Below are 15,940 nucleotides of genomic sequence, written 5' to 3' on the forward strand. Positions count from 1 at the left end.
TTACCATGATCTAAGTTTTTACCACATTACTCCGCAGACCAGATAACTCCAACTATGTTGTAAACATATCTAGAATCTTGCATATCTAGGAGAGTTGTTACCAGACTCTTTGGAGTGGGTAAGTAGCATTGGTAAGCCTGACACTCGGTCTTTCTTACAGCGATCCAGAGCTTGTTTGTAGCTGATCTTCTCCTTTGTAATGGGGTCTACAATATCCTTGATGTAGGTCGACTCATTCTGCAACTCCCTCATCACGTTGTCGATCATTTTGGACCCGATGGCGTCAAAGATGCTCACCCTGCGGCCGGTGTTGGGATTGACCAGACCTCCCGTCAGGTGCTGAGCCTCCATGTAGTGAATGGCAGTGTCCTTCGGCATCCAGCCTTTCTGAACAGCTTCTCCCACAGACAAGCACTCCTTGGTCATGGGGTCTTCAACACCAGTGAAGGCCTTTTGTGCATTGAGTAGCCTCTGGAGTTGATTCTCCTTGATGAGGCCTCTGAGTGCTGCCTTCTGAACTGTGTACCTCTGGTTGTTGCTGATGTCAATGATGCTGCCTGTTGATGCCTAAGCCTCCAGAAGTTTTTGGGCGGTGGTCTGGTCGATCAGTTTACGCGAGGTGGCGTTGCGTATTGTATAGCAGGAGTCAGTGTCTGTATCCATTATTCCAGCAATTGGGAAGATTTCTTTGGCAGTGGAGAGCTCTGAAAAGGCTTGGTTTAGTGTGGTGGACTTGTGGATTGCAGGGGCGTCGTTAGGCCTATTTTAGGGGGGCTGAAGCTGGTTTGTATGTTTTCTCCCCTTCAAATTACAATCAAATAGCCTATCATCATACTTAACGATATAAGGTTGACACTGTCAGGTCCATTCTCCATCCATTGTGTGCGGTCCCTTTAAGAATTAGGATTTGGGAGTGACGCGGATATGAAAGCTAGTGTATCCGTCTTTCCTTTACAAGCAGGAAAATTATTTCTCTCTTTATTTGAGAAAAGTTCATATTTGTGTTGTCAAATTTCACGATGCCCCTGAAATTCTGTCTCTTGTGTTATCATATACTGAATGCAAGCAAAACTACAGAGCAAAATCACACTCTTTGTGATTGAACCAATCTATGAACTGTCTGAAACAATGGATATCCACGGCCCCAAAAGGGCTCCAAAAAAAATTGCCGCAAACATACCACTCCCCTTGGGGCTAAGCACCCCCTTTCTTTGAATCCTAGAAACGCCCCTGGTAGATTGAGTTGAGCTTCTTGTTGTCACCCGCAACCAGCAAGGCAAACTCCGAGATGGGAATCTTGCCTGCTTTGTACTGTTGTAGATCATACTCTGTCAGCCGGCCATCTCTCAGGGCATCTTTGATGGAGTACTGCTTTCCACTCTTGCGATCCTGCAGTACAGATGTCTCTCCATCGGGTCCCAGGGAAGTAATCTCCTCCCAGTCACACTCGAGCTCCTGCAGTTGAACGTACTGTTGACGATCAATCAGGCCCTGCGTGTAGGCATCGTACGGGGACATGTCTTTGCCTGTATCTGGATCCAAAATGGTGATTTTGGTGGAGACATTGGTCTCTTTGGTCCTTGTCTCTGCATGCTCCTCTTTCTGCACGTTCAGCAGAAGTTCCCGGATGGTGCTGTCTCGCTGATGGATCTTGTCTTTTTCGTCCAGGATCTCATTCTCCAGGCGCTGAGTATCAGACCCCATCATCATGCTCTTCTTCCTGCTCTTCTGCGTTCTCTCGCTCATCAGCCTGCTCTGCTGCTGGAAAGAAAGGCCGATGTCGTGTTTCGAGGCCTCAAGTGTCCTGAGCTCTCGGGTGAGGTTGTCCCTCTCCCTCTGTAAGTCATCTTTTTTCAAATTCAGGGTATTCTCCTCTCTTGAAGAGCTGGATTTGTTGGCCGTCAGAAAGTTTATTTTATCACTGAGACGTCTGATTTCAACTTCCATGTCCTGTCTGGTAAATTTGTGCTGAGTCACCTGTTCCCTCAGGCGATCCCTCTCGGCTTCGACGGCCTGGTCTTTCTCAACGCGGACAATCTCTTTGTACACCGTCCTCTCACCAGACTTCTCCCTCTGCAGAATCTCAAGCTTTAGGGTGATGTTACGGATGTCTCTCTGGAAACGCAACATATCGTTGGTTTCCTTGTCCATGTCTGACCGAAGGCCCGTTGTCATCCTCTCCAGTTTTGGGTCTCTTTCAACCTTCAGTACCTCCTCGACAATAATACTTTCCTCAACAGGAGGTGGGGCATTTTCCAGCTGTGTGATGCGCAGACGGATCTCTCTGAGTTCAAACTCGGCTTGAATCCTCTTTTGGCGCTCATCACTCTCCCTGAGGATCCTCTCTTTGTCTTCCACCTTTGTTCTTAGCTGCTGCAACTCTAGATCTAGCTGACGGCGGGTCTGTACTTCTTCATCCAGGTTCCTGCCGAGCTTCTCATGCTCAATCTGCTGCCTTGGGTCCTTCTGTAAACGCAAAACCTCATGCACAACCACTTTCTCCTCAGGCTTCTGCCTCTCCAACAGGATGTATTTGTTTTGAAGGTCAAACACCATCTCTTCAGTGTTGCGCCGCAGCTGTGCCTCCTCCCGCACATCTCTTCTCAAACGGTCAGCTTCTTTCTCCATTAGAGGATCAGCCTCGTACTTGATGACCTCTCTGGTGAGGACTTTTGTCTCGATCTTGGACTTCTCAGCCTTCCATTCATCTCTATCTTTCTTGAGCAGTATCACCTGGTCGTGGAGGGAGTTGTAGGTGGTGCGTAAATAGTTCCCCTGTTCATTTAGCCTCTGAATCTCTCTCTCATTTTCAGGGCTCCTTTCCTCCTTAACCACCTCTTGGAGAACTTCCTTCATCTCCACCTTGGGCTTCTCAGAGCGAAGGATAGTCACATCAGTGGTGACCTGGGTGATCTCCCTCTCCATATCAGAGCGCTGCTTGCTGGAGTCTTGTATGTCTTTCCTGAGCCGCATTATCTCCACCTCTGTGTTGGGGTCTATCCGGTAGATCTCATTGACGATTTCCTTCACCTCAACTTTTGGCCTCCAGCCTTGAACTTCTCGGTAGCGACTGTGGAGCTCCATCACCTCTGTGGACAAGGAGTTGTTTTCAATCCTCTCTTCATCCAAGCTTGTTCGAATCCTCTTAGATTCGGTGATGAGCTCAGGGTCTTGCTCAATCCTTTTCAATTCCTTTGTGATGACCTTCGGTTTAATGTTAGGAATCAGTCTCTCAAGTGCATTAATCTGGCTCCTCGTCTGGAAGATTTCATCATTAATGAGCTTGATCTTGTTGCTTTCATCAGAAATTTCCGTCTCAAATGTCCGCACCGCTCTCAACATCTCCGGATCCTGTTCCACTTTCAGCACTTCCTTCTTAACCACCCTCTCTTTGATGGTCGGTTTCTTCTGCTGAAGAATCGTGACTTCTGTCCTCATCTGGATGTGTTCCCCATCTCTCACTCGAACTTCATCTCTCATCCTCGCCATCTCGTCTCTCAGCTTAGCGGCCTCTACGTCCAGCTGAGGATCTCTCTCAAACTCAGTCACCTCTCTGGTCAACAGTTTGGGTGGCATGCTTTTGAGAGTTTCCTCCAGGATAATGATTTTCTTGTTGAACACCTCAACCTCAGTGTGGGTGGTGCTACGACTCAGGGACTCTTCATGCAGTATTCTCTTCAGATCAGACAAATCGGTTTCCAGTTTTGGGTCGCGGTAATAGTGCAGTACTTCTTTCTCCTCAACACGCTCCACTCCTCTGCGACTCTTCAGCGACACCAACCTGTCATTAAAGGTTCTCAGGTCTGCCTCGGCATGAACTTTCCTCTCCTTCTCTTCGTCCAGCTCTTTAAACAGACCGTCTAGCTCAAAAGCACTATTTTGCTGGCTTTCAAGCTGCACTTGTTGATGTGCCACAAGGTGGACTTTCTCTTCATTCTGCAGCAGGAAAAGCAAATTAGTTGGATAGCAATAAGTTGACAAATGATTTGTTTTGCGTTGTAGCTTTAAGTAGTTTTATAGAAAACATGTTTTGTACTGAAAAGGTGACCTGCTTTCTTACTTGTGAAATGAGATTCTTTGCCAAGCCCATCTGTTTTTGGCGTTGGGTGTTTTCAGCTGTTGCTTCAGTGTATCGGTTGACCAGATCCTTTTCCTGCAATAAACAAGAGAGACAGCAAACCATCAGCCACCTTGATCTTCTAATGAATGTAACAAATTTACATTAATTTAATGAGTTTAAATGTTACCTGTCTCTGAACACCATCAGCCAGTGTCATCATAGCAGGTTTCTTGGCAACAGTGGCTCCAGCGTTCTCTAGTGTACTGTTGTATTTGTCAACGTTGACCTCGTAATCCTGCACAGACATGAGAATCAGGCTTAGAGCACAAAGTCATTCTCAGTCACAAAGTCAAGTACGCTTGTTTTCCCAGTAGTGGACTATTTGCAATTTATTTTTTAATTGAAAGACAATGAATTAGAAAGTTGATACAATTACGTCATCACTGATGGTAACAATTGGGATGTTTTAGTTTCCTATCACCAATTCAGTCCCTTGCTAATATTTTACAGCATTGTGTTACAATTCATTTGAGTCTTACATTGAGGAGACTCTGCAGGTCTTGAGACAGGTCCGTCACTCTGTCCATGTCATCTCCCTTCCTCTTCAGGTCATCGATCACCCTCTGTGGTGAAAAGTTTAACAGACGTTAATCACTGTGAGTTATTTATATCATCTATCATTTACTTATAGCTGATTTTTCAGATTTGCATGGAGAGAAGCATGTGTGTAAATCAATATCAGGCTCACCTCTTGGGAGCTCTCCCTGGCAGTAACCTGAGACAGATTATCATTGCAGTTTATCGTGTTTTGCGGCAGGTGATCCAGGAAGGACTTCAGGGATTGGGACGTACTCTGAAACTCCTGGTTCTTGGTTCCAGCTTCTTGTAAGATGTTTTCTCTGAGAGAATACATCAATATGACAGAAAATTAAACAATTGACTTTGTAAAACTTCTGTTTTCTAATTCAAAGGTTTTGTTTTCTTTTGTGCCTTTTCCTTAAAACATATTTTTATCTGAGGTGTAATTAGCTTAAACCTTTGCCTGATCATATTAATGTATCTGCTTTCTGTGTTTTAATATAATGAAAAACAATGTGAAACAAGTAAAGTTGTATACACTATTATACTGCACACAAACTCATCAAAGTAAAGGATTTCACAAAATCAAGCAAAGAGTAGAAGAAAAAAAAATTTGACTAACAGCTAACGGAACTACCAATACACACACTGCTGTACCTCTCCTTCAGCTGGTTGTCCAAGGTGGCGTAGCGGGTCTGCAGCTGCTTGACCTCTGTTCTCTGGCGCCGGATGTCAGGGCAGTACTCCTGATAGCCCTGCTGGAGAGAGCTGCACAGCTGCTCCGTGGTCTCCAGATCCTGACTCAGCTTTTTCATGTCGTCCTGAGCCGCCGTCACAGACCTTCGCTGGTACTGAATACGGCAAAGGAGACACGCAATTTATAATCAGTCAACTCTAAGTTGAACCAATGAGAAAAAGAACCACCTTTTATGTGAAAGAGGTAAGATTTCCTCACCCGAATGTCCTCAGCGCGGGCTTGGATTGCATTTGGCACTTCAGGGATTGGACCATCGTCACTCAGATTTTTCTCAAACCCAGAGACGAGGCCGTCTACCTGCTTAATCTGACTCTCCAGGTTGAGAGAAGCATTAGCTCTGAAAAAAAAGGATGAATGCATTGATAAGTGTCGGCCTGAGATTATCTGTTACGGTAGCACAGCTCGTCAAAGACAGACAGATGTATATCTATAAAAATATGACTGGTGTTAATGTTTTTTTTTTATCATTTATTGAGGGAAAAGTTTGAACTTGCAGTTTTTAAACAGGGATAAAACCAGATTTTTGTTGGAGACAAATCCCTTCCACCGTGTCACTGCGTACATGCAACTTCCCAATCAAAACACTTACTTCTTGGTGTAGAGGTCAGCGAGTGCTGCGATGCTGTTGTGCTTGTTGTTGGCATCGCTCAGCTTGAGTGGCAGTGCAGAGGAGGTACTGTTGGCATCTTTGGACAGCAGGGGTTGCAGGTCAGCCTGAGCTGCCTGCTTCTGCTGCTCCAGAGCCTTCAGAGTCCTGGCAGTTTCCTATCAGGGACAAATGTAGATGCTTTAGATACTTGCACTCATAAACTGTAGGGCAGTCATCACATATCAGACATCAAATCCTCCAGAGAATAAAGGCAGAAACATGCTAACGGGAACGATCTTGGCTCCAGTGAATAAGGATTAAATGAATAACATTGGTTGTCTGTGACTTCAGTCCTCTCACCTCCTGTTCCCTCAGCCTCTTGGCCAGATCTCCGGCCGGGTCGTTGCGGTTCAGCGGGGCTCGCAGGCGGCTCAGCATGCTCTCCTCAGCGCTGGCCAGGTCACCGTCCAGCTTGTCCAGCTGCTGAGACAGGGCTTTCAATTTGGGATCCAGCGGGGCAGAAGACACTGGGGCTGAAAGAGGAAACAGGGACGTTTATTAGTTGCCTTGTCTGATTGTGGCCTTGAGATAAAAATGTGCAACTATTTGTGCAATTTGTGTTAAATCATCATCATGGTTTAAAGAAGCATTGATGCCTCATAATGAGACTATTTAACTGATAGACAATGACCTGATTTTTGGAACCTGGAGACCTCGGATTTGTGATTCTTCAGCGATGCCGCCAGACTAGCTCTTCTTTTCTTGATGTCTGACAGTTCCCTACCCAACCTAATGAATTGGAAAAAGGTGAATAGACACAGTATTATTGATTGATATCTTTGCATTGTTTTGTTGTATCTGCATAATAATACAAGCCTGCATTACTTACAGGTCCACTTTGTCGATGGCCTCTGGATCAGGTGGAGGGATCTGGAAGCAAACTCCCGGGAATTTTTTTGTTGCCCCATTAGTGGAGGTTAAGGCCCAGTTCTCGTCTGAGTTTGATTTCAGGGTGAACTTCTCGCCTCTTTCCAGAGAATCCTGGATGGTGATAATAAACGAAACGCACACGCAAAAGGTTTAGACAGGAAACATGAATTGAACCATCTCAGCTGTGGATATTTGACAGTTTCTGCCGGTTGAGGAGCTCCACCTTATCTGTCTCCCAGTCACACAGGGACTCCACTGTGATGGGTCTGTTGGGGGTGATGCGTCGCAGCTTCAGAGGAGCGATGGTAGTGCTGCGTCTCCTCAGGTCGGCCAGCTGCTGTTCACTGTTCTGTACGGCCTTCTCCTCGGCCTGGTGGGAAACAGTATCTTATCAATACTCATCTCCTGGTAGAGTGTCCAAAATGTTTAAATCTTTTTGTTAGTGTGAACTGTGGGAAAAAACTAACTGAGCTGGACTTCTTTTACCTCTTTTAAATTGAGGGGAAGGTGTGAGATTCACAGCTAAATAAAAGCAAACAGTATCCAAGCCTTTATAAAAAATATTAAAAAATACAAAAAGAAAGAATGTGGCTTTAATTATTGATGGATGTGTACTGTAGTATTTGTGCATATTTGTATACCTACCTTGTACCTTAAGTAGGTAGGTATACAAATGTTTAACATACAATAATAAAGAAATAGATAATTCTTCCAATGTGTTGTTTTTCAGTTCTTCATATAACATTCACAATAAGAGAAGTGGGTGCTACAGTGTTTTTTTTTTTATCCCACAGGGAGGTGCAAGTTGAATTTGTTATGTGCATGGACTTGCAGTCCTTGATTCTGTCTCTAAAAGCTGTTCTGTACCTCGAGCTGCATCAATGTCTCCGAGTTGCTCTTCTTGCTGATGGAATTGGGGTCCAGACTCTTGTTGAGTTTGGATAGCGTCTCTGACAGCTGCTCAGTCTCCATTTGGTACTGTAAAAATAGCACAAATGCATATTTCTTCTGTTAAAAACCTGAATGGGTCACCCTTAATGTCTTCTCACACAAACGTGACTCAAACGCAGATCATCATAATGACAAATTGTGGTGTACGGTGTTCCCATATTTACCCTTTTGTATTCCTCCAAACTGTCCAGGTGTGTCTCTTGACAAATGCAGAGATTGAGGAATTTCTGCCACTCGTTTCGAACAGCGTCTCTCTGAGCCTGAAGATGGGACGTGATATTATGAGTTATCCTAACATGCATTTCAGTGGCATTAAAAATGAGTTTAAAGGTTAGAAATTGAAAGACTTTTTGGCCTTCAAAGTGTCGCCTTTGCTTGGAAAGCTGTGCCTTCTGGGTAATGAGACCTACTTGTATAGTGTCACTGGCTGGGTGCTTCAGTCCAATGAGTCTTTCTCCTTCGTCCTGGAGTCTGTTCACCTCGCTCTCGTGGGACAGCAGGCTGTTGTTCTTGAAGTTCTGATTGAGGTATAATTAGTGTTGTTATTAAGCTGTCCGGTTATCCAAATACAGAAGAACTAACTCAGTTTGGATTACTCACACACAAGCAACGTCATCAAATTAATGAGGCCGTTAATGGTTCACTGACCTCGTACTGCCTGCGGACGTCAGGTGGGTCCACCATGCGGTCACTCCAGTCCTGTTTTTTGATCTTATCTTCCTCTTCTCCCAGGAAGACCAGTTCTTTGTTGCTGCTGTGCATGTATTCGTACAGGCTGTTCAGATAGTGGCGACGCCACTTGGAGTTGTCCTGAGGCGAAATTAAATGACACTCAATTAAACCTGAGAAGCTCCGAGTGTATAAACGTGTCTTAAAGGTCAAAAAGGAAATAGTATATGTGTTGTAACTTTAAAGAGAAAAGTGATGAGACATTTCTCAAAATCACTCAAATAGATGTTCACTCATTGTGTTTATAGTCAACTCAAATATATATAACAGAAATGTGGCTTTTACAACAACACTACTCACCAGTAGATTGGTGTACTGCTTCTTCAGCTCAACATATTTCTCCTATAAAAACAAGACAACAACAAACCTCATGAGCTGCTGAAAAACCGTGTTTCATTGAGATGAAAGAAGGCAACACATTAAAGGATTTAGATCAGCTGCTGTGGTGAATGCAGAGCGCTCAAAAATCAAGTGAAGACACCCAGAATATTTTTATATATGTTGACCTTGCTGCCTGCCGAGCTGACGCAGAGCTGCGAGTTGTAGGCCTCGACCTCTTTGTGCAGGATGTTGTGAGAAGCGACCTGCTTCTCCAAGTCTGCCATGGTGGGGCCGTACTCCTCCGCGTTCACCAGTTTCTGAGAGCACACGGGAGGAAGACAGTTAATGACGTGTGGACACAAATAACCACCAGGCCTGACAGGCTCAACACTCTTTAGTTGGTTGTGTAATTTAACTCGCTCAGCTCAACAATTTTATGTTACAACAAGTTTAAAGGATTTGTTTTGTTCAGTGTTATTGTACGCACTTGCTTCTCATTGAAAACAGGCGCCCAGTCGATTCTGGGCATCCGCGACACGTCGTCAACCTGCTCGAAGATGACTCGGTAGAAGGAGCAGTCCTTCAACCAGCGCTCGTGGAGGTGGAGGACACTGGAGTCATCAGAGGGCAGAAGAGATGCAAAGAAACAAAGAAGTTTGTGTTTATTGAGACCTATAGTCTAAATTACACTGTGAAGTAATCATACGAATAAATGCAGACTAAATAAAACCAAATTCTTTCGCAATAACAGTTGATCTACAAATGAAAATATAGAGGAACTTTGCCAGTTTAATGGACAAAGACCGCCAGTCTCTTAAAGCAAGTTTATCAGATTTTTTTTTTATCATGCACCGATCAACTTTGCTTCCTTAACATGCCTTCTTTCAGACTAGTGGAAAGAAAACATCCAAAATACACATTTAGCTGTTTATTTTACTACTTTGTCTATCTGCGTCTGTAGGTTTTTCCTAAATTCACCAAAGGTTTGCGTTAGATACTGCCTCACTTACATATTTAAGGAAAATTTTCAATGCAAAAATGAATTGTCTTAATGCAAGTAATCAACTGGGGAAATTTCATGGTAACATCTTTTAGTGACATTATTTGCCCTAATGACCTGTAGTGTCTCCCCTTAAACCTTCAGTAAAGGTCTGCAGCGGCGCCACACTTTGGGCAGCAATGTTGTGATTGTATGTTGTATCTATTCTCTCACTCTACTCACTCGCTCTCTATCTCTTTGGCCTGTGGATGTTGGGCCTTCTTGGCTTTGTCGAGGTCCAGGAAGAGGTCCTTCAGCAGGCCCTCGGCCTCGCCCAGCCTTTTGGATATCTCATCCTGGTGCTGACAGGGCAGCTCTTTCTTGTCATTCTCAGCATCCTGGTGGAAGTAGACAACAGTTATTTCATTAAGGGAGGGCTGCCGGTAAAAGTGATTTGTTTGTGTTCGTCTTTCAGTGCGTGTTCTCACCACAGCCAGCAGTTCCTCGGACTTGAGGATGTCTTTCTCCACTGTGTCGGCATTCTTTTGCATCTGGGCGACCAGCAAGGCAATGCTGCTGGCCTTGGCCCTGCAGGGTGAGGAGGAGGAGGAGGGGGAAACAGATCAGACGGTGCATTACCGAGATTGAGCTCAGCATTTCAACTCTCATGGTCCACAATCCCCCCCTCTGAGAGACTCACCAGTAGAGAGGATGTCTTTCAGTTTGTCTTTTGGGGCTCTCAGTGAATAGTCTAATTGATCATAAATATTGACGACAAAACAGCTTCCGAATTTAAATGGACTTCAGGTAGAGACACAACTTAAAGACTGTGATAAGAACAAGGAAACATGTTCCCAATAAGCTCGACAACGTTTCCAATGTTTACACTCAGAAACTATTAAAAACCCAATGAACTACTTTTAGGGAGTGTCTGGGTTCCTTAATTTGATATTATATAGCTTAGTTAGGGAGAAAGAGCGGACATTTCTAATAATATTTTCTCATACCATCAAAGATACATTTTCAAGAACAGAAGTAAAACTGGTTTATATTTTTTTCAACCTCTTTTAATATGAACTAAAGAGCCCAGACATGTTGAAAGACAATAAGGTTTAAGGACATATAAGATCTCCACTATGACAAATCTGCACTGGCAAAGTTCTCTTTTTATTTGTTTCACTCTTTTGTGTTATCTGACTGATGCCTGTTTATCAAGACCAAACCTAACCCGACAAATCACGCACGCTGACAACGAAAGATGAACTATACCCATAATTCTAAATGAATTTCTAGAAACAAGAGGTCTATGTGTGATGTGGAGTATATTAGAATAAAGATAACACATGATGATGATTCCAATCCAGTGGATGCAAATTAAATTAAATCAAATCATCTGCAAACAGGTGAGAAATACAATGAGATTAAACAAGAGGCGACATAAGAGGAGCTTTACAAACTGTTGATTGTGGTGAACTTTGTGGTTTTCTCCATCCACTCACTCACAGTAAATCAAGTTATCAACTTGCATCCCATTTAATGAGCAACTTGCAGGATGAATGCATTACTGTATTTAATGCTTTAGGTGTCCAAAGGTCCAGTGTCTCCATTTAAAACTGCCTTACAAAAAAAACGTGTCACTGTACCGTGATTATAGAAATATATTTTTCATATTGTTTTTACCACACATTCATTCACCTGCTAGTTGCTCTTTAGCACCAGTTGTGGCTTTTGTAAAATACCCTTTAACGCTGAGAAAAATCCTCACAACATGCATCATTACACTCTAAAGTCAGTTTCATCTGCACAAAAAACCCACAAACACCTCTCCACCGACCTATCGCAAATCATTTAACATGTTAAAATTTTCTTCCCGAGAGTTTATGCTACAGGGCTGAATTTACAACCTGCCAGGACTTCATTCATGCACCAAATTCTCTGAAATAACGCTGATGTGTAACACCGACCCAAAGAATGTTGGCAAGGACCTCGCTGGTTAATTGACCCTCATACCAAAGCTATACCTCAAAGTACAAAGTCATGTCTCTCTGACAGATGCAAGCAAATGTCATATAAGGTAGATTTGCGACGGCCTAAATGGAGCAACAGAGGAATGCAGAGTTCCTCTTCCTGCACTGACTCACTGAGCTGCAAGCTGATCTGGTTCCGTGGCTGCTTTAACAATGGCCTCCCTATACCTGCTCACTCAGCAGGAGAGACAGGTATGTGCCGCACGCGCGCGCACACACACACACACACACACACACACACACACACACACACACACACACACACACACACACACACACACACACACACACACACACACACACACACACACACATTTCATCCAAATGAATACTTGTGCTATTGTATAAACCACCTAATCAGTGAGATGTTGCTTTCTCTGCTGGCAAACAAATAAACAAATTAAAGAAAGAGACAATGAGTACAAGGACTGATATGAGTCAGCAGACCATGGATTAATGGAGAGGTGTGATACTATGATATACATGCTTTTATACCACCTGTTCTTTCTTGGGGTGTCTTTGATTCTTTTAATAACTTGTTTGCTTTCTGAGAATAAATCAAAAGCGTCTTTATTTTCTAATGACAACAATAATCTTGATAAAGGTTTGTCTGACATGATGTATTTTTATAAAACATAGTAAAATGTTGTCAATAAAGCAAAACAAAGAAAAGAAAGAAACAAAACTCTGTCATTAAATTTGAGGTCTGTCCCTTTTCCTGCTGTGAGAAACAATATGAATAAAATAAAGGCGGTTTATTCTGGTGAGGTAAAATAATAGTGACACAAGGTTCATTACACCTGTCTGTTACATCTAGTGGGTGTGAGGGAGGGGAGGTTGTGGAGGACATGAGTTGTTTAACATTAACGATGGTCAAGGAGCTGAATGATGGGGACACGTGTGTCTGCGTCAGCACACTTCCTCTGTGTGCTTCCTTTGAATACAGTAGAGCCTTGTTTACTCAAACCCTTGTGTGAGTTTTAAAAGTGAACACTTCTGTCAACAAGCACAAGTTTTGTGTTTAGTGAGCTAAATGGCAACTTCCGATGACAAAGAATACACTAAAATATAGATAATATAGTGAGTTAAAAATGACTTAATGAGTGTACGGTTGCATACATGAATGGCGAGCAGGTACGGCTCATTTGGCAAAACTGGATAACCCGCATAAATTAGAAGGGCTTGCCTGCATTTTCTGACAAAATGTGCACCACAAAACACTCCCTTATTTAATTATAACTTGTAAATCGCCTCCCAGCTCCCAGTTTTAGATAATGAAATTCAGTTGTGTTGAATTTTGGGGCTCAAAGCGGTTGAAAGCAGCACAAAGCTGGAGATATTCTCAGCAGGTTCAGCACCAATCACAGCACAAAGAGGAATTTAACTTTATTGGAATAAGTTCATTAAAAGCTCCGATCTGCCCGTTGACTATCCACAAAGACAACAGTTGACCTTAAATGCTAACAGTCCTCAGCAGTGTAGACACTTCTGCTGGTATGAAACCAAAGAAAATAATTATTGATTCATCTCTCAGCTCAGTCTGACAATCTATTTGTCGATGGATAGAAAATGAATCAACAACAAGTTTGATTATCGATTAATAATCAAAGTCATGTAAAGATGTGAAATATTTGCTGGATTTGCTGTGTTTCTCTGTTTTCTATCATTTCAATTGGAATAAAAAATAATTATCTATGGGCTGTTGGTCAGACAAAAAACAAAACGTGGGCTCTGGGAGATTGTGCTGTGGACTTGCGGACAATTCATAAACCAAATTAGGAATCAAAAATTTGAAAAAACAAAATATGACTCAACAATAATAATAATCGTTAGTCGCAGCCCTATTCATCACTGTCTTCATTGATTTAATTGCTGATTGGAACCTCTTCAGGGCTGAATGGAGTGAGCAACATGTCCTGTGTCGTAAAGTACAGTTGGGAACCAACGCCCTCATGAGAGAAAGAAACCAGCTGAGCAGTAGAGACTGCCCAGCCCTCACACATCGGCATTCACACAACATGTCCAGGGTATAGAAGGAAGGCGAAACCACCTGCCTGTGAAACCACGTCAGTATTGTGACATCAAACAGGGACAAAAAAGGTGGAATGTTTGAATCATTTTGGCAGCTGAATGTGTCTCTCTCTCCGTCGTCTGACAAACTGATGGTCTTGTCACACACTGTGTATTTAAAAGTGCATTAAAAGCCATTATGTCAATAAATCTCATGGTTTTTGAGAATACAAATACAACCTGTTCTCATCATTACAAAGAGAAGTACAGGACAGAGTGAAATTGTCTTCTCTTCACCTGCAGTGTGATCAGCAACTTTCTTTTGACGCTTTACAATGAATGAACATTTGTCTCCTTACTGTCTGTCTCCTTACATTTGATACATGAAAGGGACATTTCACATCAAATTAAAAGCTTCTTTTTTTTTAACAACTTTACTTCATCAAGTTGCAACCAGCCTTCTTCCTCCACCCAACTATTTTATAACATGTACTGTGTGAGCGACACATATTTTTCTACGTCTTAAACAGCAGCCAGACACAAGAAAAGCCACATCACACACACACTTCTCAGAGGATAGAGATTTTTTTTTTCCCCATTGAAATATGATCACCAACAACAATGTTTTGCTACCCGCCTTAAGTGTAAGTCTCGACTCCGATTTGGTGAAAACAAGCCCATGCAGATTGAAAAGAGCTGATGACATTTGTTCTCTCTGTGATTTCCACCTCCAGTTATTTTCCCGAGTTCCACCTCTTGTCTTTAAGCACACTGTCCCACCTCATGTTTACAAAGTAAACCTGACCCCAGGGCCCTGCAAACAGCCTGTCAAACATCTCGTGAAGCTTTCTCCATCACTGAAGATTAACCTTGGCTTAACGCAGCACTTGAATTCAGTGGAGAAACTGCCTGAGCAAACTTTCAATGCAGCCATAATGCAAAAGGAGGGCAACGCTGAGAGGGAAAGAGGACAACGGCACGCACAGGAAACATGACACAGTTTTTGGGCTGGGGAAGAACAGGAGGAGGGGTGACATGACCGAGATACAATGCCACCACACATACATTAATGCGTGCATTACATTCATAAAGTCTTCTGGGGAAAAAAACTCACTTGCTTAGCTTGCTCAAGCCCTTGAGCGTACTGTCCTTACTCTCCTTTTTCTTAAACATCCTGGAGGTTGTGTGGGGTCAGGCAAACAAAAATCTCTCTCTCTCTCCTTTACTCCTTCGTCGTCCTTGTCTTCGTCACCCTGTGGCTCCCACTCTTCTCTCCTCTCTCTTTGGTTCCTCTCAAACACACACACACTCACGTCAGAGCAGGGTTTGACGATGGCAGCTCCTCCCAGACAGGTTAGCAGGTGTGTCACCGCCCAGACATCCACCTTGCAGAGGAAGACTGGACCGACCTGTTCCCTGCACTCTCTACCATTCCTCCCACCCTCAGCCCTGCCCTTCCTTTTCATCTGGGCTCTGACACACTCTCAGATCTCTCACAGGGAGCAGGGCCCCATTAATTACCATTAATACATATCTCTTGGAGTCTTTCTCTCTCTCTCCTCATTTCCTGTCACATCTCTTTCACCAGGTAGCCCGCCACCATCTTGGTTTTTTGCAACCAGAAGTGACATGAGAGGGTGGAGCTATAAGCACAACCCAATGCTGTATAAGACATTTTTAGGTGACCAAAAATGTTGCAATTAACTTTCATAAAATGAAAACTGTGAAAGGGTTAAAGTTGTAAGACAAAAAAACCCAGATAACTCTGAGTGTCAATCACAAGGTAGCCACACCTTAAAGCATACCCTGCTTTATGGTCTATTTTACTCTAAATGGACCAGAATGTACTGAATGCACATCATGCTGTATTGAAGAAGACTTAAAACTAGCAATTGAGACCATAAACTCACGTTTATAATGTTGACTAATTTAATAAATCAAGTGAGGAGTAGGGCCATTTTCTCATAGACTTCTATACAATCAGACTTCTTTTTGCAACCAGAGGAGT

At 43.1% G+C, this 15,940-nt stretch overlaps 1 protein-coding gene across 1 annotated transcript; it reads right to left on the reverse strand.

Moving 5' to 3' along the window:
* Positions 1-69: 69 nt before the first annotated feature.
* On the reverse strand, positions 70-15,105 carry evpla (envoplakin a). The gene is given in 23 exon segments (XM_076090748.1): positions 70-760; positions 1,250-3,936; positions 4,061-4,153; positions 4,248-4,355; positions 4,600-4,683; positions 4,809-4,959; positions 5,297-5,490; positions 5,595-5,733; positions 5,986-6,161; positions 6,346-6,518; positions 6,677-6,774; positions 6,875-7,026; positions 7,139-7,285; positions 7,783-7,893; positions 8,031-8,126; positions 8,277-8,384; positions 8,515-8,676; positions 8,896-8,937; positions 9,102-9,233; positions 9,404-9,527; positions 10,139-10,293; positions 10,384-10,483; positions 15,047-15,105. Coding segments are annotated over 23 exon segments (5,982 nt in total).
* Between the last annotated feature and the right edge of the window lie 835 nt (positions 15,106-15,940).

This window comes from Anarhichas minor, unplaced genomic scaffold (assembly GCF_050575085.1).
Source record: "Anarhichas minor isolate MPS153535 unplaced genomic scaffold, ASM5057508v1 ptg000012l, whole genome shotgun sequence".
NCBI lineage: Eukaryota > Metazoa > Chordata > Actinopteri > Perciformes > Anarhichadidae > Anarhichas > Anarhichas minor.